This window comes from Amaranthus tricolor, chromosome 1 (assembly GCF_026212465.1).
Source record: "Amaranthus tricolor cultivar Red isolate AtriRed21 chromosome 1, ASM2621246v1, whole genome shotgun sequence".
NCBI classification, from domain to species: Eukaryota; Viridiplantae; Streptophyta; class Magnoliopsida; order Caryophyllales; family Amaranthaceae; genus Amaranthus; species Amaranthus tricolor.
Window position 1 is genome coordinate 42,492,377 of NC_080047.1, and position 26,385 is coordinate 42,518,761.

At 30.3% G+C, this 26,385-nt stretch overlaps 1 protein-coding gene and 3 non-coding genes across 4 annotated transcripts; 1 reads left to right on the forward strand and 3 right to left on the reverse strand.

Annotated features, from left to right (window-relative positions):
- Positions 1-5,948: 5,948 nt before the first annotated feature.
- Positions 5,949-13,232, forward strand: LOC130822332 (probable methyltransferase PMT7). The gene is made up of 7 exons (XM_057687652.1): positions 5,949-6,267; positions 8,598-9,012; positions 9,591-9,880; positions 10,789-11,172; positions 11,661-11,907; positions 12,008-12,146; positions 12,691-13,232. Exons 1-7 carry the CDS (start codon positions 6,120-6,122, stop codon positions 12,847-12,849), a joined length of 1,782 nt encoding a protein of 593 aa, XP_057543635.1. The 5' UTR covers positions 5,949-6,119; the 3' UTR covers positions 12,850-13,232.
- A 1,132-nt stretch (positions 13,233-14,364) lies between these two features.
- Positions 14,365-14,449, reverse strand: LOC130801170 (small nucleolar RNA R38). The gene has a single exon (XR_009039523.1). It is a non-coding gene; the product is annotated as a small nucleolar RNA R38 (small nucleolar RNA).
- Positions 14,450-14,561: 112 nt separating this feature from the next.
- On the reverse strand, positions 14,562-14,655 carry LOC130801228 (small nucleolar RNA snoR20a). Its single transcript, XR_009039539.1, has one exon. It is a non-coding gene; the product is annotated as a small nucleolar RNA snoR20a (small nucleolar RNA).
- Positions 14,656-14,732: 77 nt separating this feature from the next.
- Positions 14,733-14,810, reverse strand: LOC130801216 (small nucleolar RNA snoR64a). The gene has a single exon (XR_009039533.1). It is a non-coding gene; the product is annotated as a small nucleolar RNA snoR64a (small nucleolar RNA).
- Positions 14,811-26,385: the final 11,575 nt, after the last annotated feature.

Below are 26,385 nucleotides of genomic sequence, written 5' to 3' on the forward strand. Positions count from 1 at the left end.
TAAAAAATGGTCAAAATCTTTGTTCGCTGTTACTATAGCGAACAAAAATCAAACTTCTTTGTTCATTGTCGTTAAGAGCGAACAACCCCGAACCTGTGATCTGGGCAAAAAGTGCTTATTTTGGAAATTAAGTTTAGAAATTGCTTATTTTTTGAATTTTTTATATTAATTTGCTTATTCTTTTCAATTTTTCTGTTATATAATTTGCATGATTGTTTTATGATTATAAAGTTATTTGACTTTGAGAGATGTCTCTCAAGCCCTGCTCATTAATTCTTAAGTCCACTTACTATATCCTTAATGTCTACTTACATTATCCTTAATTCCTATTTACTATATATTTAATGTCCACTGAAAAAATACTTAAAATGCCTATATACTATATACTTAATGCTTATCGAGAAACTTAGCCTACATACCATATCTTTAATGCCTACTTACAATACCTTTAATGTCTATTTACAATATACTTAATGCCCACGGAGTAAGTACGTACTATATTATAAATACATATTTACAATATTCTTAATGCATACCGAAAAACTTAATCTATATTTTTCTTTTTGGGCCAACCCAATTAGAGATGGTCTCTCAAAGAAACCGTCTCTCTCACAAGAATTTGTGTTAAAATTATAAGTGATTACTTTAATATTATAAGTGATCATTTTAAGATTGTAAATGTGTATTGGGCCTAATAGAGATAATCTCACCATAAATTTGTCTTATTAGAAAATTTTTGTTGTAATGATTCCCTCTGTCCCTTTGATTTTGTAACCTAGGATTAAAAAAGCTATCATATATTTAAAATTTAACGTACAAACTCAAAGGAATGAAAAGAGTAAAAAATAGGTGTGTTGGTTGATTGGACAAGTTAGAAAATTTAGTAGTACTAGTGGAAAAACCTCACATATTGCTAAGGTTTTTAGGTCCTTATATGTTGCGGTTAGGCCTCAAAACTTGATATGGTAGTAGATTGGTGTCCATTCTACTCCAGTTCAAAATCGGAGCATAAAAGGAATTATATGTCGCGGTTTTATGGAAATCTTTATCATAAAGTAATTATAAATACTTGGAAAACTTTTGTATGCAATGTCGACATATGTATTTTAATCGTTTCTTCCTCGGTATAATGTATGATACAATAATTTTATGATTAATCTAACCTACATTAATGGAGTATAGCAAGTAAAATTCTCCCTCCAATTCAAAGTTAATGTTTTATTAATTTGTTTTTTTATACTATTTACGTTTTAGTACTCTTAATTTTTATTTCATTTTTAATTTATAATTACAAATATAGTCAACTGGGATATTGTTTGATTCGTCTCAATGTGAAGGTTATTAAATTTTTTACTATAAGTAATTAAAAATATGAAAATTCCACGTGGTAGCATCCAGTTTTCATGAAACGCCAGTGGTAGCACTTTTGTAAGATTTTTCCACATGGTAGCATCCAGTTTATGCACTATTTAACTACCGTAACATTTCCCGTTAAATTCTTGTTAATTTCCGTTTAATTCATCATTTTGTAAGATTTTTCTACATGGTAGCATCCAGTTTTTTCTCTCAAATGTTTAATTCACCATTTTAACGTTTAATTCACCGATTAATTTATCAACGCCCTTAAATGCATCTGTTGAGCTTATTAGATGCTTTTTTGAATTATTTATTAATGTTTGTAATGCACCTATATTTCGAACTTTATAATGACATTACTTTGAATGAAAATGAAATTGTTACAATATTTAAGGGCGTTGATAAAATAATCGGTGAATTAAACATTAAGATGGTGAATTAAACATTTGAGAGCAAAAATTGGATGCTACCATATGGAAAAATCTTACAAAATGAAGAATTAAACAGAAATTAACAAGAATTTAACGGAAAATGCTACAGTAGTTAAATAGTGTATAAACTGGATGCTACCATGTGAGATTTTCCTTAAAAATATTATAGTTTAAACTAGTACATTGACAAACGTATAAAAAGTAAATAAGATATTAACATTAAACTGAAAAAAGTATTACTTTTATACGGTTAAAAATTGGTCAACAACTGACACAAAACTTTATAATTAACAAAGTCGTTACAAGTACTAACAAATTTTGTATTATAATAGGAAAGACATGTATATGTATTCTAGATACTTGTTTAGACATAATTTTCATGAAGTTTGGATTAGTAAACAAGAAAATTCTTGACCATATATATTTCCTATTCTAGATAGTCCAATTTGTCTTGGAGAACAAGGTGATAAAAGTCAACTTGGACTTCTCCACCTCGTTTTACAAGTACAAACCCTTCATAGGAGTATATATAAAATAACAATTACATTATAAATTGATAAATATACACACATTTTCAACAATTAAATCATAATTTCTTTTAATTTAATTTGCTTTGAATTATGGCTGGCCCTGGTTTGTATTACTTTTTCCCTACTGATTACTTTGTCCCTCCCCTGCACTCCTCCATAGGGGATCACAAAAACCCTAACCTCCCTCCACAAAAAACATCCCAAATGATCAAGAATACACCTCCTGATGATCATGATCATGACGATCATTATCATCATGATTGTGATCACAATCAGAAGGTAATGAAGATGATCAAGAAGAGAAGGAATTTGGCTGTCAAGACTAGTTGTAAAAAATCAGAAGAAATTTTGCATGTTTACGAGAAGGAGCAACAGCATTATCATCATCCTATACTGTGTATCTCGACCAAGGAGCAACATCAATAAATAATAATTAATTTTATTTGACTATTGTAAAGGGATTTTTTTTTTTTTAAAAATATGATATATAGATTAATAATTCATAATACTAAGAGATCATAGTAATATATGGCACAAAAGAAATTGCTACATGTTAGGTATTAATCGGTTTTGATGTATAGTATTTACTTTTTACAAAATAATACTCCTATAATACTCTTGTTATTTAATGTAGTGATAATATTCAAAATACAATATTCCTTAATGTAGTGTTTGAGAACAAATATTTCATTTCAAATTATGAATTTTAATTATGAAATCATAAATGAAGAATTTGAGAATGACAAGATTTGGGTAGTCATATTCAAATCCTCAATTTTAACTACTTTGAAAACAATGATGGAATTTGATTCAAATCCAAATTTGAAAATTTTTAATTTGCCAAACAATAAATTTGAAACAATTCCAAATTTTCAAATAAAATTATTGTTCCCAAACATAGCATAAGTTAATTTTTAACGTTGGTTATATATATACATTTTATGTTTGTCTCCTTTATTCTCTCATTGTTTTTTTAAAAGCCAATACCCTATCTAGCTAATTGGCTAAAACCCTTAAAATTAAATTATTCTAGATCATTAAAACTCTTATGTTTCTTAAAATTAATTAAAATACTTATATACATACAACATTTTATTTTTATATGATGTTTTACAAATTTTCAAGGGGCATGCCCTTTTGAGCCTCAATAAAGATTCGCCCCTATTAAGTTTATTTTCATCTTTGAAAAATAAAAAATGAAGATTATATAAGACGCATTGTTATCATCAAGCAATTCAAACAATACTAAAATGGTAACATTGCTAGAGTTTTATAATTTTTGAATAATATTTAGGTATTTAATTATTTATGTTATGTATCATGTTTTATTTTAAAATCATAAATTTAAATAGTGATTTACCAATAGGGAGTTTCAATCAATTATTGAATGTATTTTCGTTGTATTTTTAAAAAAAAGAACTCAATAAGATTGTAATTCACAAAATTGAAATTTTAATATAATTAATTATAACTTTGTACGAATTAAATATATTAGTATATTTAAGTTTATTTGTAGAATCATATGAATATATAATCTTAAGATTCGATCCTGTTAATTTTATTTGGCCTCTATAAACAAGTCCAAGTAAAATCCTTATACTAACAATTTTGATCAAACTTATAAGCTAGCTGGTAAAATCTTCGTAGAAAATTTGTTTCAACTTATCGAATGTGTATGAATCTATTGTGTGAAATTAATCCAAGATTTCATCATCCATACTTCTTACATTCATGACCCATCTAGTTGTCGATCTTGAATGGTTGGAATGATAATAGTCATGCTTGTTTTACTTTTATTATTTCATTTGCTTCACAATTAATAGTCATTCTAATCCATTATTATTTGTAAAAGTGACATTATTATGTGGTAATGGAAAATTGTCAATAAAAAAATTTGTATGATCAAAGTTTCATCATCGTGAAAATGATATTTGATCATCACCACGAGGATAACATTTTACACTAAAAAACATTTTCATTACCATTTAGTACAACATCAAACAGACTGTATATGGCTCACATGTGAGGAGGTAATATAATTTTTTTAAAAAAAGTAAATACGTAACTAGTTAACACATTTCAAGGCTATAATATTTGCTAAAATTTTTAGTTGAATTGATTCCTCGACCATTGTTATTTGATTTACCTGTAAAGGCATTGTTATCAACTAAGCTTTCATACTTCTTGCATCATTTAATTCCTCTATCCCTTTAAACTACTACATTGTAAGGTTATAACATTTAGTTTAAATTTTTAGTTGAATTGATTTCTCGACAACTATTATCTGATATACCTAATAAAGCATTGTTATCAACTAAGCTTTCATGCATTGATATGATATAATTCCTCTATCGCTTTAAATTTGTTATAACTCAAAAATCAAAGTGAGAATTTTTATTTATTTGTAAGAAATTTAAAGAAATCAATGCAATATCTCACTACCATCATTAGGCGAAAAACCAAAGAGTAACCTATAGACAATAATGGGAGCTTGAATCCTGTATGTTTCTTGAAAATTTGAATAAAATAAGATTATTTAACAATTTAATTCCAAAAATAAGCTTCGAGAAAACTTAATTCTCAAAATAAGCGTCCGTACATCCAAACCTAGCCTTGGAGTAAGTCGCTGTTACTAACAGCGAAAGACAAAAAAAAAAAAAAAAAAGTCATAAGTCACTGTTAGTAACAGCGACTTAGGGAGTTGACCAGTCAACTCCTTAAGTCGCTGTTAGTAACAACGACTTTAAGGTTAGGTTGGAATGAGGAATTACCTGAGAACTGAAAACTTAAAATTCATTAACGGCGACTTACTCCAAAGCTAGATTTGAATGTACGGATGCTTATTTTGGGAATTAAGTTTTCACGAAGCTTATTTTTAGTATTAAATTGTTAAAACATCTTATTTTATTCAAATTTTCTATGTTTCTTAAATGCAACAGTCATGGACTTGGACCTTTATTAATTACAACAGACTATGTTGAAGTTTTAGGTGCTTTGAGCACACTTTAAAGTATATTTGGGCATGTTGATATATTAAGGAAATATAGGGTATATTGGTGGGATTAATATATAAGTCTTAAAGAAAAATTGGATTTCAAAGTGGAATTTTGGACATAAGATAAAGTCAAATCGGCTTTATCTCTAGGGTTTAAAATTTAAAGTGAACCTTAAAAAGATAAATTAATTAAAAAAAAAATTAATTTTGATTTAAGAGTAATTAATTATTTAATTTTAACATTAAAGTGGTCAATGTTATATTTCTACTTACAAGTTTATAACCTTAAATGGATCAATTATTTTAAAGTCTTCAATTTTGATATTAACGTGATTTATTTAAACCTTAAAATATTAATTATCAATTATATATAAAGTAATCAATCAAATGATTCGTTATAACTTTTAAAAGAAATCAATTTTAATTTTAAATGTATCAATTATAATCATAAATTGGTCAATTAATGATTGCACATTGTAAATAATTATAATTGAGTCGATTGGACTATTAGTCTCATAGCAAGACCGTCTCTTACAAGACCTGTTGATTAAAAATAAATAAAATAAAATAAAAACAGAAAAAACTATAACAACATCACGTGGTTTCCGCATGAGTTGGTAAAACAAACTTCACAAATTTCCGAAGTCCTAACTCCTAATTCGATTCCCCTTGTCTTTCTGCTCGTCCTGTTTATCTCTCTCGCAACACTCAAACTAAACTGCAGATCTCATCATCTCACCGACACCAATAGAATTATTCTTCTGATATTCAATCTTTCATATTTATAGAATTCAGATTCACATAAACATGGGAATTTCTGGGTTTCTTGCTGATTCAAAAGGGAGTCAAATTTTAATGGTGGGTTTGATTTTAATGGCTCTTTCCTTTTATGCTGGTACCCTTTTCAGTAACAATGCCCCTCTTTTGGATGTTCATTCTTCTAATTTTTCCCTTGGTAATTTCCTCTCTTTCTTCCGCTTTATTGTTGGCTTTTATTTTTGTTGGGTAATTTGAAAATTCTAGAACAATGTTGTAAACTTGATTGTTTTCTTTGAATACTAGTTTTATTTTATTTTATTTTTTTTGTCACTGGGTTAATTGTATGCTAGTGAATCATCTTTTTTACTTGTTGAAAGGGATTTTGTGTTAAGATCTATAGTAGGAGTATAAGGAATTATGTGAGAGGTGAAGTGAATAGATTCCGTAATTCTTGCAATTGATTGAACATTTATGCAACTTTGAGAGGTCGTTTGTTTGCGCATAAATTCCATAGGTATTTTAGTATTTACGGTCTGTTTGGTAGTGGGTATGGTGGGAATGGTAATCGAATGCTAGTGTAATTTTGCAAGGAATATCTGGCTTATTGGTCTTGCTTGTTCTCTTTCAAGCATATCATTCTCTTTGCAAAATTCATTCAAATGTATTACCATTTGAAAATATAGTATTAGGTGGGTAATGAAAAAACATGCAAAGAAAGTTTTTTATGATTAAAGTTTCATTGCCATGTAAATGATATGATACATATGAACATATCATATAAATTTACACTATAAATCATTGTCGGTACCTCCGTTTAGTATTAATAACCAAATGGGTCGTTAGAGTTTTGTTTTTTCGACAAAATAATAATGAAAGAACTATAAGGGTAAATTCCCAGGCTTGGATTTCACTTACCATACACTCCCCTTGATTATTTACAATTCTCAATCATAGCAAATTTACAGGAACTTAACAAAGGAGATTAACATACAATAATCTATTTTTTTGAGAAATATTAGGTGGAGCGATGAGGTCTACTCAACCAATTAATTTCTTTAGACTTTTGGCTTGTGTCAAGTTTTCCAAGTGCAAGATTGAGTTTTGCTATGTGAAATACAGTTGGGGTGTTTGTTTGACTATATTGGCATTGATGACCAAGTTTAATGTGAATAAATTAAATTAGTTCATGGACTGTAATTAATAGAACAAACATTTAGCTTTTTAAGAAAAAATCAGTTCGTGGGTTGTAATTAATAGAACTGGGACTATCAGATATCTTGTCACCTAAAGAAGGGGAACATATCATAGGGTTTCGAAAATTGTACATCTAAAAATTAGGCACGAAGACAAGAGGCAAGGATAATACATTGTTCCATTAAAACCCGTGTTTTACGCTAACTTCTCTTTTCAGCTTTTCATGTGTTGATGAAATTACCCTTAGGGCTTCAAAGTTATTCATTGTATGTCGCCAACAGTTTACACCACAAATTGAGCATTACAACAACCCATTTATCATCTAAAACGTCGTATTTTTAGACCTCTTCATACTTATATCTAGGAAGTATACAATACTCTTATTTTCTACGTCTAATCTAGTTTTAAAGTCCTCAACAGATATCTCACGTGCAAAGAAGTTTCTTGTAGTGGCTCCTGAATACTACTATGTGTTTGCCTGTATGTATTTCTCAAATTCATTGGGGAATATGTTTGTTGCCACATGATGTTTGGGAACTTGAGAATTGACGTGAATGGGTGCATTAATATTGATTGTATTTCATTTTTGTATGTAAGTTGGTGAGTGGTTGGAATATGGAAGTGTGCTTGTAGAAGGTCTTGGTTAACTAGATTGATTATGTGCATTGTAGCTAATAGCAACACCATAGCATCAACTTGAGACATCGATCTCTTGCTGAAAAGGTTATACTTTCTTTGGTTTTTATTACTTGCTACAAATAGTGACATCTTGTGAGGAGAAATGTCTATCTGTGGCAACTTATAAAAACCAGAGGAAGTATGAATCAAGTATTGCCAAGAAGGGTGGTTGATATTTTCCATAAAAATATTCAAGGATAAGAGGAGCGAATTAGCCTCAAGTAGCCTTTAGCACTGCTATCCTCAAAGTGAATGTTTCGTATGTATAGACATCCTACATATCTCTATACATATCATTTTGTTGTGCTCTTTGATGTATTGGAAGTTATATTGTTAGGATTGCCGTGACTTACGCACGGGTGTTTGGCTTGGTGAGGATAGTAAATCTGAATATAGGGTTATAATATCGACTGTGTGACAAATGCCCAGCTTAAAGTCACTCATTGTTCCTTATAAAATCCCGAATGAGATTATTGTGGAGATGATGTGACAGTAAAAAAATCGGTAGAGCACTAACCACATTTCGAAAACGGCATTTCCGGATTCTACAAATGATTGCTATTTGCGACATGTTGACTTTTTGTCCAGAATTTTCTTTTGCATTTCATTGTTCTTTTTTTTTCCCTGCAATTGACACTTCAACATAACTTGTAGGTTCCTCAAGGTTTACAAACAGAGTTGCTCTAACTTATCGAAGAACACCAATATTAATCCCTCAACCTGGATTGAATGTATGCCCAATCAACATGAATGAGTATATACCTTGTCACGATCCTTCATATGTGAAAGATTTGCTCCCAACTTTAGATCTTTCAAGAAAGGAAGAACTTGAGAGGCACTGCCCCCCGATTGAGAGGCGTTTATTCTGTTTGGTGCCACCTCCCAAGGATTATAAAATTCCTATAAGGTGGCCAATCAGCCGGGATTATGTTTGGAGGTCTAATGTGAACCACACCCACCTTGCAGAAGTGAAGGGAGGTCAAAATTGGGTTCATGAGAAGGACCAGTTGTGGTGGTTTCCTGGTGGTGGTACTCATTTTAAGCATGGAGCCTCTGAATACATTGAAAGGTATGATCTGAATGAATGCAACGTCTTAATTGTGTTTGGTAGCTTTTCTGGCATGGCCTCTAAGTGAGAAATAATGTACTATTGACTTATTGTGGCAAACAAGGTCAATTATCGTTCGTTATGTCTTTGTGATATGGAGAGGGATCGCCAACCATCGCCTAATCTGTTTTCACTTTTGATATCATCATTATAATTGTTAATTATATAACATTTTACGCCCCGTTTGGTAACCGGTACTAAATGGTGGGAATAGTAACGGAATGTTAGTGTAATTTTGATAAGAATATCTCTTGATAAATTTAATAACCGTACTTATTCTCCTTCAACAAGCTCATTTTCTTTAGAAAATTCATTCCAATGCATTACCACCTAAACATGTGGTATTAAGTGGAAATGAAAAATTGTGAACAAAAAAAGTTTTTTTATGGTCAAGCTTTCATTACCATGATAATAACATGAAAATTTAGACTGCAAATCATTCCCATTACCAGCAATTAGTACCATTAACCGAACGGGTAGTTAAGGTCTTTGATGTTCTCTCGCAGATAGTTGATCTGCTGACTGAATTCTGTATGCAGGTTAGGGAATATGATCACTAATGAGACAGGTGATCTCCGTAATGCAGGGGTGTTTCAGGTTCTAGATGTTGGGTGTGGTGTTGCTAGCTTTGGAGCTTTTCTACTTCCGTTGGATATTCAAACAATGTCGTTTGCACCCAAAGATGGGCATGAAAATCAGATACAATTTGCTTTAGAACGAGGCATTGGTGCAATGATTGCTGCTATATCCACCAAACAGCTTCCTTATCCCACAAGTTCATTTGAAATGGTGCATTGTTCAAGATGTCGTGTTGATTGGCATGAAAATGGTTAGTATTTTCTTCGTAGGTTCCCACTTTTCTTTTGGAATAAAATTTTCAAAAATTATTGGAACCATGATGTGGTTAGAATGTTTACAACCTTTAGTGATGTTCTTTCTAGTGGATGAATTTTTGGGGAAATATAATCAGCCTTACATCAGCGGCGGTTCTGGGGCTGTGCAGGGTGCCCAACCACACAGGACCTCGAACCTAAAGGGCCTCATATTAAAAAATCATTAAAATAACATACTATGCTGGTAGAGTAGTTGGTATGAGTTTTACTTAACAGATTTAAGGTTATAAGTTCTAAACCTATTAATTACATTTTTCTCTCCTTTTTTATCTCTTTTCAAAGCAACACTTTAACTTTCAAATATTTTCTCTTACATCATTTAATTTTTACACATTCATCAAACATCAATTATCACTAACTTAATGTACAAAAATACTATACAATTTATTTAATTCTAGTACTTAAAATTAAAATTGTGTTGAATCTTTATTCTAGTTTAAGAAAATCTATAGTTCTATGAAGGGCCCCAATTTTAGAATTTTATGAAAAATAAACAGGATCTCGAAATTGTTTGCTCTGCCCCTGGCCTTATCGCAAAATAAATTAATTTCTTTCATCAACCTTATCGGAATGAATGGAGAAGAAAAATCATTGTGCACAACTATTGGAACTTATACCAAAAATCCATGAGACTATTTCATGGTTGCTGATTCCATCCTTTGAGATCTGAACTTCAGTCTTATTGCTGTTGAGTTTTTGTTCGACGATGAGGCATATGATAAAATTTTACCATGGTTGAATTTATTAAAATTTTATACAGACGACAATAATATATCGCTGATATGCTTTCGTACTAGTATGTTTTCCCATTTTTGTAAATTTTTTTAATATGTACATCATGCAGATGGCATTTTGCTGAGAGAAGTGGATCGCCTTTTAAGACCGAATGGGTACTTCGTATACTCTGCCCCACCTGCATATAGAAAGGATAAAGATTTTCCTGCGATATGGGATAAGTTGGTGAATCTAACAAAAGCTATGTGCTGGAAACTTATAGCCAAAAAGGTTCAAACAGCAATCTGGGTTAAACCGGGAGATCAATCATGTGTTCAGCTGAATGCGGAGCAAAACATGATACAATTATGTGACATGATCGATTCCACAAAGACACCATGGAATAAACCGTTGAAAAATTGCATAACCGTAAATGACGGATTTTCGAATTCTAATAAACTTCCTCCTCGACCAGAGCGTCTTTCAGCGTTTTCTGGGGCTCTGACCAGATTAGGTATGCTATTGATCTTGTTCATTTGCAGATGAGTCATACTATTCATGTACTCCCTGTCCCTTTAAGCTTTCCCCATTAAAACTTTATATGTAAGCGCTTTTTGGCAAACAATCTATGTTACTTGGACTCAGGTACTAATGTTGGATACTGGTACGTGTCCAAGTATTAGATACATCTAAATATTCAATTCTACACCTAAAATGGTGCTATACCAACGTCCGAGGATTAAGGATCGGACTCAGGTACGTGAAGCAAAATGAAGAGTCCGAGTAACATTACAAACAATGGCAAGCTCAGTGAAACATACTTCACTAGTTAGTTCGCCTTCGCGATTCGCTCAAAATGGTTCAAAAATAGTCTAAAACCGACTATACTTCATTTTTTTACGATTCGCAAGGCTTTTAGCGAATCATGTGACAGTGGGCAAACTCAAAGGGATGTAGGAGAGTTAGTTTATTCAAGTTGATATCTTTGCGTGATTTGAATAGGTATTAGTCAAGAGCAATTTACGACAGACACGCTATTCTGGGAGCATCAAGTTCAGCAGTATTGGGCACTTATGAATGTTAGCAAAGCCAAAATTCGGAATGTTATGGACATGAATGCTTTGTTCGGTGGGTTTGCTACAGCATTGAATTCTTATCCTGTTTGGGTTATGAATGTGGTTCCTTCAACCATGGATGATACATTGACTGCTATATATAGCAGAGGTCTGCTTGGTGCTTTCCATGATTGGTAAGAAACGTCTACTATTATATGTCTGTAACTTTTATTACCATCACTATAGTAAGTTTAACCGGCATTGTTTTCCAATTCATGAATGCTTTTTGTTTAGGTGTGAGCCGTTTTCAACTTATCCTCGATCTTATGATCTCTTGCATGCGAGTTATCTTTTCTCTCATTACAAAGATCGCGGTAATATTTGTCAACTGGAGGATATCTTGCTGGAGACAGATCGTATGTTGAGACCTGAGGTAGCATTCAATTTGTTCATTAGCAATTTACTTTTACGCTTTAAATTAGGTCCCACTATGACTTTCACTAAAACTTTTCAAACACCTTCTGAAAATTAAGAGTATAGAACCAGTGGCGGAACTAGCGTGATGTCACCGAGGTCAGTTGACATCACTTAAATCCAAAAAAAATCAAATATTACATGTAAATATACCCTAGATGAGTTGGTTACTGTATTGTCTTCCATATGTGACCAGCGATCAAAACCCAGCAGGCGCGTTTTACTAAAATTGACATCACTTGTTTTTATTTTCTGGATCCGCCACTGTATAGAACGCATTTTTATGCTTTGAGAGTTTGTACGTATTATGATTAAAGACATAAGCATGAATAGGATGTAATATGTTCGTTAATAGACGAGTTCGTAACGCACTTGTATATAACTTTGTTCCCCTTAATTAAGCGTTCCTATGAATGATGTGTATGCTAGTCGCGAAGATAAAGCTCTCGACACCTAAAATCTGGCCAAAGTTGTGGAATGTAATCAGAATGTCGTTTGTGCAGGGATTTATAATTATTCGGGATGAAGAACCGATACTTTCCAGGATTAAGGATCTTGCGCCAAAATTCCTTTGGAAGGTCAGCTCATACCAGCTGGAAAACAAGCAAAAGCAGAAAGAAACTGTACTCATCTGTTGGAAAATGTTTTGGGCAATCATTTGAAATAATTATGAGAATTCTGATATATAAACGACTCAATGATACATAATTCCGTATATGCATGAATCCCCATACATCTCGAGGTTCATGGACCATGGTTGTTGGTGCAACACTCGGGTGTATCATTTACGCTAACAGACGAGATTGGAGAAGAGTAACTACCAATGGCAGATAAAGAAGATAATAGGGCGAATACGGTAGTTCCTTGTTTTTGTATGTTGTTCAAAGCAATTTAAATAGTTCTAGCTCCAAAGTAGACATTTAATTTATTGTTTCCTCCCTCGTTTTAGAGTATAAGTGTTTAAGCGACTGTAAGGAAAACTACTGAGTTTATTGTATTTGTATCCTGTTGTAATATAATTTAATGCATCACCGTCTATCTTTGTTACTTGTTGGTCATAGTCTCTCTCAATACCGTGTCTGAGCTTTCTTACTGGTGGCTGCTTTTCTGTTACCTCATCGGTTTCCCATCGTTTCAAGCACCATACCGAATCAGAAATGATCACAAGTAGATATTACGTGTTTCCAAATATAGTATTTTTTTTTTTAATTCTTAATTGTGTATGAAGTAATATATAAAAAATTAAATTATATAAAAAGTCAAATATAACAAGCATAATACAAATTTGTAATAAGAGATTGTTGGTCTTTGATCTTCCAATTTCTCTATTGGCATTACTAAAACAATTAGGGTAAAATTTTTTTTATTATTATTTCTAACATGGAAAAAGTGGTTTTAATTCAACAAGGATTGCAAAATTCTTTTTAAGTTAATTACTTGATTATTTTGAGTGGACATGTCATAAATGCCAATATTTTTAGTAATTTTTGTTATAAAGTATATATTAAAATTCAATTATAGTCCAATAGTCTTCATGGCTAAAATTTTATTCATTTACTCAAAATAATTATGAATCTGTACTGTAATATATTAAAAATTTTAAAAATTTATTAAACTTCATTAATTGAGAAATGATATTAATTAATATTTTTTAATATTTACCAGCTTTGATTTTTTATCAAATTTATCATTTAATAAATTAATATATTAATCATTTACAAATTTATTTTTCTAAATTCTCGTACACATCCAAAACTTTAAATATAATCCCAAATCTGAATCAATTTATATTCTTATATGTATATAGATATAGATATTTATTCTAATCTTAAAATCTTTATTGTCAAGTAATTCTGTGTAATTAGTGATAATCACCATCAAACCATTTACTGTCATCCCTTGATTTCTCCTTGAAAATAAGAGACCAAATCAAGTAAATTAAACTTCCATAAGCAATTGGTTGCTGATTTCGTTTCTTCCATTAAAGATTCACAATTCAACCACCATCAATCGAACAATAGCCAAACTTCAAGATCGGTAATTTTATAAGAACATAGTTTTAATTTAATAATTAAATTAATAAAATTATCAATTTCAAACAAAATTCAAATAAATAGAAAATCTTGAATAACCTTAATAATAAAAATGAGATTGGCAGTGTTTTAATTTAAATTAGTTTGTGTGTCAGATCACAATATTCAGCACAGAAGTCTCAGACAGGGATAACTGTGATAATTTTTATGATTCTCATCATCCACAAAAATAAGTAATCACATGCCATTTTATATTCTTCTAAATTAATAATCAAATGTTGATTGAAAATTATAAAAAAACAATGATAATAAAACAAAATGAAAAATTTATCCGAAAAATAGCCTCAGACCGTCCTAGTACAAAAATATCAACATAATGCAAGATTAAACCTCACATTTGCTGCAATCAACCATTAAAAACTATTCATCACAGGCCATTTTTTAGGGATTTGATAAAATCTAGGGTTTTAAAATTTTACAAAATGAAAAAGAAAAAAGAAAATAAAGAGGACGCATCAGATCTTCCTATTCATAAATGGTGATAATCATGGCACTCGGAAAAGATTCTGAGCAATCACTCCAGAAACATTTCATCATTTGGCCTCTTCAAAGTGAAAACAGAGAAATTAAAAGAAATCGGCGAAAAATCGGAACAAAAAAGACACTCAAATTAGGGTTTGATTGAGGATTAACAGTTAATGTGAATATATATATAGCGAGAATGAGAGGCAGATGAGTAAGGAATTTAGGGTTTCGGCTGAATTAGGGTTTTTTTAAAGATCAATAAGAGCTGTGTATGTTTGGGCCTGGGCCTGCAAGATTTTGGGTCTTGCCTTCTACTTTATTTACCAAGACTTGGCCGAGACCGTTTCAAATTGACACCAATAGTAGGCGGCCTAATTCGCGCGTGTAGCAATATCATACGTTTTCCCTTTGTTTTTTTTCATTTTCTGGGCATTTATCATTTTCGACCTTAAAGGTAACAATTTCAACGTAAAGTAATACTTAAACATATCAATTAAAGTAAAAAAATTCAATTTGAACCTGTAAGTGATCAATTTTGACGTTAAACTGATAAATTTCTACCTAAATATGGTCCTGTTTCAAAATTTTAGAACGAAGATATATAAGATGGTATTATTCTATCATTCTACGGATGAATGTCAAACAACAAACGAATGGTCAATAAAACTATCAATAATAGCGTTAAAACTATTTACGTATTAAATTTGAACTAAATGCTATACAATTTGAATACGTATTTTTAAAACAATAATTGAAGATTAGAAGATCAAATTTGAGTTAGATTATAAAACATCATTGTCAAATTATATGTCATAATTTAACTATTAACATATTCAAATTGAACTAAAACCTAGACAATATCTTTATAAACTTTAAAATACTTATTTTGAAAATAATAATTGAAGCTTATACGTTCAAAATTGAGTTAGATCATAAAACATCAATTGTCAATTTATGTGTCATAATTTAACTATTAACGTATTCAATTTGAACTATTTACAAATATATATAAATGTGTTAATGAAAGAGTAATATCACTATTATTAATCGATGATTAAAGAGTACAAAAAATCTTATGTTCCATAAGAACCATCATGTTGCATTGAATAAAAGTACTTGTATAGTACAATGTTTTAACATTATTATTGATAGTGTTATTGACTATTCAATTGTCGTTTTAAATTCATCCATATAATGATAAAATAATACCATTTTATTAACGTTGTTTTCAAATTGTGAAACAAAACCATATTTAAGCAGAAATTGATCAGTTTAACGTCAAAATTGATCACAAATAGGTCAAAATTGAAAATTTTCATGTTAATTGATCTGTTTAAAGTTTATTTTAAGTTGAAATTGATCCCTTTAAGGTTAAAATTAATATATTTAAGATTAAATTAAAAAATGCCTAAAAAATGAAAAAAAACGAGAGAAAACATGTAAGGTTGATACCATATTTGAGACGGTCTCGGCCAAGACCGGCTGTTCTTTATTTTATGGAACTTGGGCTTTATGGGCAAAATAATGTACCTATCGATGTATGCTATATGCTAAAAAAATTACATAAATTTTCATATCAGAGGGTCTCACGATGATACCATTTTAATTAGGTTGGCCCAATTACATTTATTTTTAAAGCGATGACTTTTAATAGCTTTAAAGTTATCACTTATAACCTTAAAATGATCTCTTACAATTTCAAAGTGATCTTTTGGATAAATGGGCTTACTTGTATAGACTCGTCTCATGCTGAGACGGTCTCATATGGGATGGGCTGAAAAAATTATTAACAAGATTTGTATAAAACCTTCTCATCATAAAATAAATTCATATAATCAACTCATTTTTTTAATTGATCAATATAAGAATGTAATGATCATTTTAAGTTTATAATTGACTACTTTAAGTGAAATTATCAATGGTATTCATGAGTTTTGATACTTTATTAATGACCCTAAGTTTTTTTTATCAATGGTACCATCGTATTATTGAGCTTCTTACATCCGTAACCTTTTTTAACTTTTTTTGTCCAAAATCGTCCATAACCGTCAATTTTTTTATGTTTTAAATTGAAAAATAAAAGAAAAAGAAAAAAGTTAACTGTTTTGAACGGACGAAAAAAGTTTAAAAAATTACGATTTTAAGACGCCCAATAATACAAGGGTACCATTAATAATAAAAAACACTCAGGGTACCATTGATAAAATGCCAAAACTCAGGGATACTATTGATAATTTGCTTTACTTTAATACTATAAAAATAATCCATTTAAGATTATAATTTATTTTAAAATTACATATAGTCTATTTAAGACTGTATTTATAAATTGAATTAGCCTAATAAAAATAATCTCACCCTAAAATTCTCTCATTTGAAAATTTATGAAAAACCTTAGTTTAAATGACAAGACTCATCTGTTGATAAGCACATTAAAAATTTTAGCTCCAAAGTATCTTTTTAAATTTATAGTAATAATTTAAACATCACTTACGTGAATAATATAGGGTAGTGATAATGTTGTACACTAATGGATGTTGGTATCAAGCGATATTAATAAATAATAATTTAAAGTTTAAATTTTCATCAAAAGTACTTTAATCATTAAAAAGTTTTCGTTTGCAATTTTTAGTTACCACTGAATATTACGTCTCTAAATGATGAGATATAGATGGTTGAAGATTATCATTAAAATTGTCATGAAAATTTCCACCAAAATTACATTGATTTATTTAGTAATTGTTCAAACTTATTATAAATGTTAACTACCAAACAGATTATAAATTCATATTAGACTTATTTTGTAAATCTACATTATAATAATTTAGTTTTCAATTTAAGTCAATAGAAGACTAATTCATACTTTCTCCATTCCCCAAGGAAGTTCCCACAAGAAATATTCGCGGGAATTATAAAAAAATAGAATTTATTGGATAGTGGATATATTATATTATTGAATAATAAATTTGATGGAGAAAAGATGAGGACCATAAGCATTAATAATTATTAAGAGAAAGTCAGTAGAAAAAATATGAGAACCATAACTAATTAAAAAATATTTTTAAAAAGTTAGTGAGAAACACGTGGAGACCATAAAGAATATAAAAATGTTAAAATGAAGTTAATGGAATATATGCAAAAACTACAAGAATTATTAAAATATTAAAATAAAGATAAATAAGATTATTTTTATCTAAAATTTATAACATAAATAAAAAAATTATTTATGAAAACAACAAGTAAAATACCAAAAATAACAAATGCAAGCTTTTTAAGTAACGGAAGGAATAATATTCTATACGGTGGATACTTACTTTTCACTAGAGCTGTTCAAAACAAACCCGACCCGAAAATCCGACCCGGAACCGAAAATTATCCGACCCGAAAAAATGTAAGTTTTTTAGGTTTACCGAACCGCAATTACCCGAACCGATACTTCACTCGAACCGTTTAATAACCGAAAATGACAAAATCAAACTCGAACTGCAACCGAATTTTATAACCGACATATAAACCTTAACCGATGTTACCCGAACTGAACAGTGATCGACCCGAGTCAAATCCGACCCGAATTATGCACGTAACCGAATGCAACCTGACTAAAACCGATTAAGATCGAACTGTTTTTAACCTGAACTGATACAAACCCGAACCGATTGTTAATCGAACTGTTTTTTACCCGAACTGATACCAACCCGAACCGATTGTTAATCGAACTGTTACAAATCCGAATCAATTTTTCACCTAATTTTAGCAAATTAGGTCCAATTTCAGTTTTCTAATTATGATTTTTTGAATATTTGAAACTAATTTCTAATATTGAAAGATTGTAAACAAGATTATATATAAATATTTTAGCAAATCAATTATAAACCAATAAGATTTTACCAATTCTTCAAGCTTTAAGCCCCAAAAATTTACATTCATCACTTATACATCCACCAAATATAAATTTACAAATATTAAGTTTTTAACCCCAAAAATTTACATCCATCACTTATACATCCACCAAATTAACATATACAAATATCAAGTTTTTTACCCCAAAAATTTACATCCATCACTTATAAATCCACCTAATGTAAATATACAAATATCAAGTTTTTAACCACAAAAATTAATTTTCAATCAGCAACTATATATAGTTACATATCCACCATAAAATCTCTCACGTACTGCTGCTTTGCTTGTGGTACCATATTTCAATCTTGAACAAAAAACAAACAAAAAAAGTATTAAAAGAAAGTAATTCATTCTTATAAGAAAGATACAAAAAAGAAACACCTAAAATTTTGCTACCAGAATATGTATCACATGTCGGGTGAGATCATTGTAATGCCTCTCAAGGTCAACAAACACCGCATGTTCAGCAAGCTACCAACATGAATCATAGCTAAGGAAACATTTCTAATTGCCTAATCTCAAGTAAACAAGGCTATTAGAAAGTTGCCTATAAGACTAAGACTCATGGATAACATTCACCCAACCCAACGATTATCAAGTTTCCATGTGACTTGTAAGGTTAAATTACTTGCGTCCAGATTCCGTGTTTCAATTTGAGCCACAATCAGATCCATAAGAACCAACATCTTTTGCATGGCAACAATCAAGTGAATAAACCATAACTGAGTACATAAAGTACACGAAACAGGAGTTATAATAGAATGATAATTAACTAAAATTTATTTAAAAAGTAAAATACGTACCAGATTCTGAAGATGAGGATCCACTTGGACCCTGATCTCCCTTAGCATGCGATTCTGCATCGGGGACTAAGTCACTGCCAACAACTAATCCTACTTCATCAGATTCTTCTTCATATCCAAACAACCAATTACGAGTTAAAATCAAGGCTTCAACATGTCTTGATAAAAGGGATGCTCTCCATCTATTCAAAATTCTTCCTCCCATAGAAAAAGTTGATTCGGATGCAACTGTGGTTATTGGAATAGCCAATATGTCTTTAGCTATTTTAGACATAATTGGGTATGTAGTTTGTTGGTCTTTCCAATACAACAAAATATCAAACTTCGAATCACCATGCATGTGCAAAAAGAGAACAATATTTTCTCTGATTAAAATCACCAATGACATCACCATTGTTAGCAAGCCATTCTTGGTAAGGTTCACAAGTCTTGAGGTGATTTCTACAATTAGAGGTTCCATAGTGACCTTCGGCTCTATAATCAGTATTCTTACAATGGCGACAAACAGCATGTAATGAAATAACAACATTGTTATCATCCTTCTCGGCCACTATGGTAAAATGATCCCAAACTGGTGAGGTACGCTTTCCAAGTCCTTCAATATCCTCCTGAAACTCAGTTTTAGTTCGCCTTCGACCTCCAGCTAAAGAAATTCCACCTCTTCCTCTACTAGTTTTTGCACGCTTTGGTGGACGAATAGGACGTTGGACAACTTGTCTAGGGTTCGGGTTCACATTCCTTGGAGTGGATACACTAGTTTGTAACTCTTCAAACGCTGTTAATTTCAACAAAAATAATATACATGCTAGTAATTTATCTCAATATTGAACACAATGCAAAAGAATAATAAAGTACACAACATATAAGGTACTTGAACCATTAGATTAACAAATTACCCGTGTTCGAAATATTGTCAAATTGAAAACCATTAGCTTCATTTGCCTCATTAAAATTCATCTTCCTACAATTAAGAATTAGAGATTGAACAAATTTAATCCCATCTTCTAATTTCAAAAGAAGTATTGAACATTGTTTGAACAAAATTATACATTAATATGTATTCAAGATTACTAATACAATTACAAACTATCTTATACTTCTCTGAATAATAAGCTATTAAAAATGAGTGACAAAGAAAAACTGCTTGGAGGACTTATAGCGGGTATTCTGAGACTACTTCAACTCAGACTACACCAACTAAGAGTGCAAGTAAGCCTCCGAATCCTGGGTATGGTCCGATGAGTTTACGCATAGTTCCCATAGAGGAATGACACCAACAATATTTGAATATTTTTTCAGTACAATGAGCAGATCACAGCTCTCCTTGATCCATCATCAACAAATTTGTTTCTTCGTGATACTGTGAAAATTGTGTCCGATAGAAGCAAAAACATTTACGTTAGAATATTCAGATCCAATATATGATTGTGAATTTTGAAGCAAAAACCATAGTGGTATGACCAATAACAAAGAAAATGATGCCAATTTTGGTCCATTTGATAAAGCTAACTAAAAACACCAAAACAAGGGTTCAACAGATGAACAACTTACAAAAACTTGACAGTTGCAACCATTTCAACATAGGAACAACATATGAACAACTTACAGGGGTCCATTTGATAAAGCTAACCATGAATATCAGCCGTTTTCTATACAAAAACTTACAATTTCAACCCAAACAAGAAAACAGATGCAAAAGTCACTATCATTTGGAGATTTACAGTTGAATTACAAGTCACTATCAGAATATCAATTGCAAGTATTTCACAACGGATAAAACATAGGGACGATCAAGATGAAACCCAGAAGAAATTCAAAACCCATAAGCATTAATCAAACATTCAGACTAAAACCTAAAAAGTAATAATATGGAAAAAGTAAGTTCATGTACATGGAAGAAGCTTGCAATGTTATTCATAATTAGGAACACATTTGGTTGGGTAAATTTCAAGTCCTTAGGTCAGTTTTGAATACATCAATGGCATTTGGTATAAGATGGATTGGATTTCATGACGCTGAAATTGAAGAAATGTGCGAAACAATAAGTGCAACATCAAATAATCCAGCGATAAACCAACGATAAGAAATTAATCCAGCGATAAACCAAAGATAACATAAAATTCAAGCATCCTTATTGCATCTTGAGAGCTTGAAGGCTGGTTAAATTAAAATCCCCTTTCTATGAATTTATATCACAGATTCACAGTTATCCTTATTAGAAGTATCCATTACTATCTAAGATTTTATTTGAGTGTTTATATCCTTATGTGAACCTAACCAACTATAACCAATCTCAAACATCATCATCATTATACACAAATGATTCTCAATAAAGATATACATAACTATCAACTATGTCTAAGTGTGTACTTACCATTAAGAATAACAACTACAATTCACACTGCAAAACAAAAAGGCACTTCTATGACAGAAGAGAATTGCATACAGAAATTAAACTTTCATAAATACAGACTTCAATTACACGATGGGGCTCCTTCCAAAGCAGATAAGGTTGCATACAGAAGACAATTGAACTAAATCTTCATAAATACAGACTTCAAGCATGCCAAGAAAGTAAAAAATGACCCCAATGAATATAACTTTCAAAGACAATAGCATAAGCCCTTACCTTCCTTCACCAAATTTAATCAAGTTCACAGCCTCCTCATCAATTTACTCAAAGCAATTTACTCAAAGCAAAACTCAATCAGTGTGTGCGGCTATGACGGTGAAGGTGAAGAAACTAGGGTTTCTTCGACTGCCTTAAGATTGTTGGGTATTTGGGCCGTGAGAGTGTGAAGTGTATTGTAAATTGGAGGAGAACGGTGAAGTGTGAACGTGTTCTACCAGCCGGATTGGAGGAGAACAGATGGGATTGAAAGAGGGCCGCCGGTTTCAGTGAGAGGATGAAGAAGAGAGAGTTGGGTTAGGGTTTAGTCGAGCGGGAATTGGGAAATAAGGTATTGTATCAGATTCACTTTCAGGATGAGGAAAATACATCAAATCCCTTTTTCATCCGGCGACGTGGCACAATCTTGACCACTGATATGATATTACCATTATAAATCCAACGGCTTAAACCCGTTATCCGTGTGCTATCAATATAACCAATAATATTTTATCATCAAATTGGACAATTATATGATTATATCTAAAATAATTTATTTGAGTAATATAAATATTTTATATCAAATATTAAATATTTTTATTATTGAATTTGGTCAAATTACATAATTTAGGCTATTTAATTCAAAGTAAAAAAAAAGGTGGAGTACTACACTAGTTTCATTTACTATAATCTATAATAGATCGAATTATGATAAGTGAACTTTGAATTACGATCGATTATTAATAATAGCCTATAAATTACTTTAGAGTTTAGAGTATTCAAGATCAATAATAACTAATAACTAATAGTAATAAGTAATAACATTGAGTTAACAGTCAAATGTCAATGATAGTCTATAAGTCTATAACTATAACTCTATAAGTATAACTCTATAAGATAGTTTGTATTAGTTATTTAGTTTTATTTACTCCAATAGATATAGTTCCAAACATTATTAAGCTTTAAATTAAATACGAATATACGATCAATTATTAGTGTAATAGATTTATTATTTTAAAGTATTCATTGTCACTAATAAGTATAAATACATAATATCATATAAAATGGTTATAATTACTTGATTAATCTAATTCACTTTATTATATATAATAAGTTTCAATTATCAAACTTAGAAATACAATCGATTATTAGTGTAATAGAGTAATGTATATTCTAATAGCTTAAACTCCCTCTAATTAAAAAACAAATGTCTCATTTGGAATTTGCATAAATTCTCCTCTAGTAATATATTCTAAATTTCTAATAGGTTAATTACAAGCCTAAAAAGAAATCGAGATAATTACTCTAAATTGGAGAGACTATTAGTTTATACTTTAGAGTACTCAATAAGACAACAACGCTAATAAGTCTAAGTACGCAACTAATAGTCTACGAGATAGTTTAGATTATTCTTATTCATTCAAACAAATCGAGTTTCGATTATTGAGTTTTAATATTCAACCAATTATCAAAAGTAGCAACATGATGCATTATTAAATAAAAGTCTCATATATATATATATATATATATATATATATATATATATATATATATATATATATATATATATATATACATATATATATACATATATATACATATATATATATACATATATATATATATATATATATACATATATATATATATATATATATATATATATATATATATATACATATATATATATATATATATATATATATATATATATATATATATATATACATATATATATATATATATATATATATATATATATATATATATACATATATATATATACATATATATATATATATATATATATATATATATATATATATATATATATATATATATATACATATATATATATACATATATATATATATATACATATATATATATATACATATATATATATATATACATATATATATATATATATATATATATATATATATATATATATATATATATATATATATATATGTATATATATATATATATGTATATATATATATATGTAAATATATATATATGTATATATATATATATATATATATACATATATATATATATACATATATATATATATATATATATATATATATATATATATATAAACTAATTGAAATAAATTGATCTGCCATAAAATGAGCATACATCAATTAAAAACCCGACTATTAACTTATTTCGATATTGACCCGATCGATAGTTGTCCGTAACCGATAACTACTCGAAAAATAAAGCTCGAACCCGATCTGTTCCCGAAAAAACCGAACCACTTAGTAATCGATGACAACCCGAGACCGATTGACACTCGACACGAACTTCAACCGACACCGAACTGATGCAAACCCGATAGCTTAAATAACCGATCTCCAACCGAACCGTGACTAACCGACTCGACCCGTTGTAACACACAGCCGAAAAATAACCGATCCGAAATATAACCGAACCGAATAACACCCGTACGAAACCGACCCGATCAACCGAATGAACACCTCTGCTTTTCACCGATCACATAAAAAAAACCCAAATCTGGAAGAACATTAACACTATATACTCCTACTGTCTCCGAACTCCGGGTAAATTAAGTTGTTCATAAGTCGACAAGTCGTCAAGCACACTCAGTCATCTCATCTTTTTTTCCTTTTGCTATGATTGAAATCCTCGTTGTTCATCTTAAGATCTGATTACAATTTTCCTTGATGTGCATCATCTCCAGATCTCACTCATCTCATTTTTTATCAGGTATCATACTATTACTTCTATAATCATAACAATTTGCTCAAAATTCAGTAAGTGTAGATGATTTCTTCTTATCTAATGCTCAATTTCAAAATTCTTGTTTCGTTGGTCTTGGATATCGTATAATTGATATAATTATGATGAGGTTTTGTATAATGCTTTAGCTATTAGCATATTGGGAAGTAATTTTTGAATTTGTGAAAGATGTTATGTTAGTCATCTTATAGAATTTTTAAGGAATGTAGAAATTTTCTGATTGAAAATTATCATTATTTGGAATCACTAATATGATTGGTCAGTAATTATTAACTGAAGTATTTTGTTATATTTATGGCTAGTTTACTTTCGAATGGCCTGAGTAGGGTAATAACAATTTGTGCAAGTGAAATAGTGAATCGTCGAAAAGTTTGGTTGCTCAATCACGAGCAACGTTCCTGAAGCAATTTATAAACCTAAGAATGGTGATAGAGTGTTTTCGGTGAACATTGAACACTAGAGAACACAATCGGTGACGATAAACATTAAATGAGTATGAACACAATAAATCACACAAAGATTTAACACCACAAACTTGTGTATGAGAGATAATTAGGGTTAGATGTGTTGAGGCTAAGGTTGATATTTTGCCTTTGTGGTATATAATATGAAGGCTAATGGGGTTTATTTATACTAAGCTTGATGTCGTGACCTGATGTGCAAATTTTATTTAACTGCAAGCGTATAGTGTACGTGTTGATGTGGGTTGAACACATGGATGCTGGGATAATGAGCTTGCTAATCTCTATCAACTAAATTGCTTGAGAAGAAAAATGGTTGATTGATTTTTAAACTAATAAACTAAAAATGCAATGAAAATTAGGTTGAAATTATATGATTAAGAAATCTACGGTGTCGGGAATCCCTTAAATTCTCGTATGATCAAACTTTTATCAGTGTCCATAAAATGTCGGATTAATTGTGTGATTAAATATGATCTTGTTAATCTGAAATTCTCGCTCTATTGATTAACTATTAGATTTAGACCCTTTTAATTCTATTCTCACACACTCGTTACATTGAACGAGTTATTAAGAATTTAACTAAAATTTACCCTAAAGCAAACTTGGTCCTAATCTCACACTCTAGTTCTATTGATTAGTTCAGCAAAGCACATTTAATTTAGGGTATTAGCACAATTTAATCACTTTAATCCTAACTTAATAGACACTTTCAATAATCAAATCATACTCGAATTATAGGTTCAAACCTTAACCCTAGAAAATGAATCTACTCACTAATCATGATGAAAACAATAAATAAAAGCCTTAAGATGATACTAAACATGATAAAAGTGATGATAACCTGAATGTCCAAATATAAGGTCATTGCATAACAATTCTTCCAGTTCAAAATACTTGCAACATGGATCATGTTGCAAGTATTTTGAAGCGGCGGTAGTATCATAACACATTCCGAATCCCCTCCCCCTCTAGCATGTGCTAGGTGAATTCAAGGTTACTCTTGCAAGCCAAGTAATTACTGCTTCTAACTAAAAACTTCAAATGGTATCTAACAGGTAGTTCCGGTTGGTATTGTTGGAGGATCTGACCTATT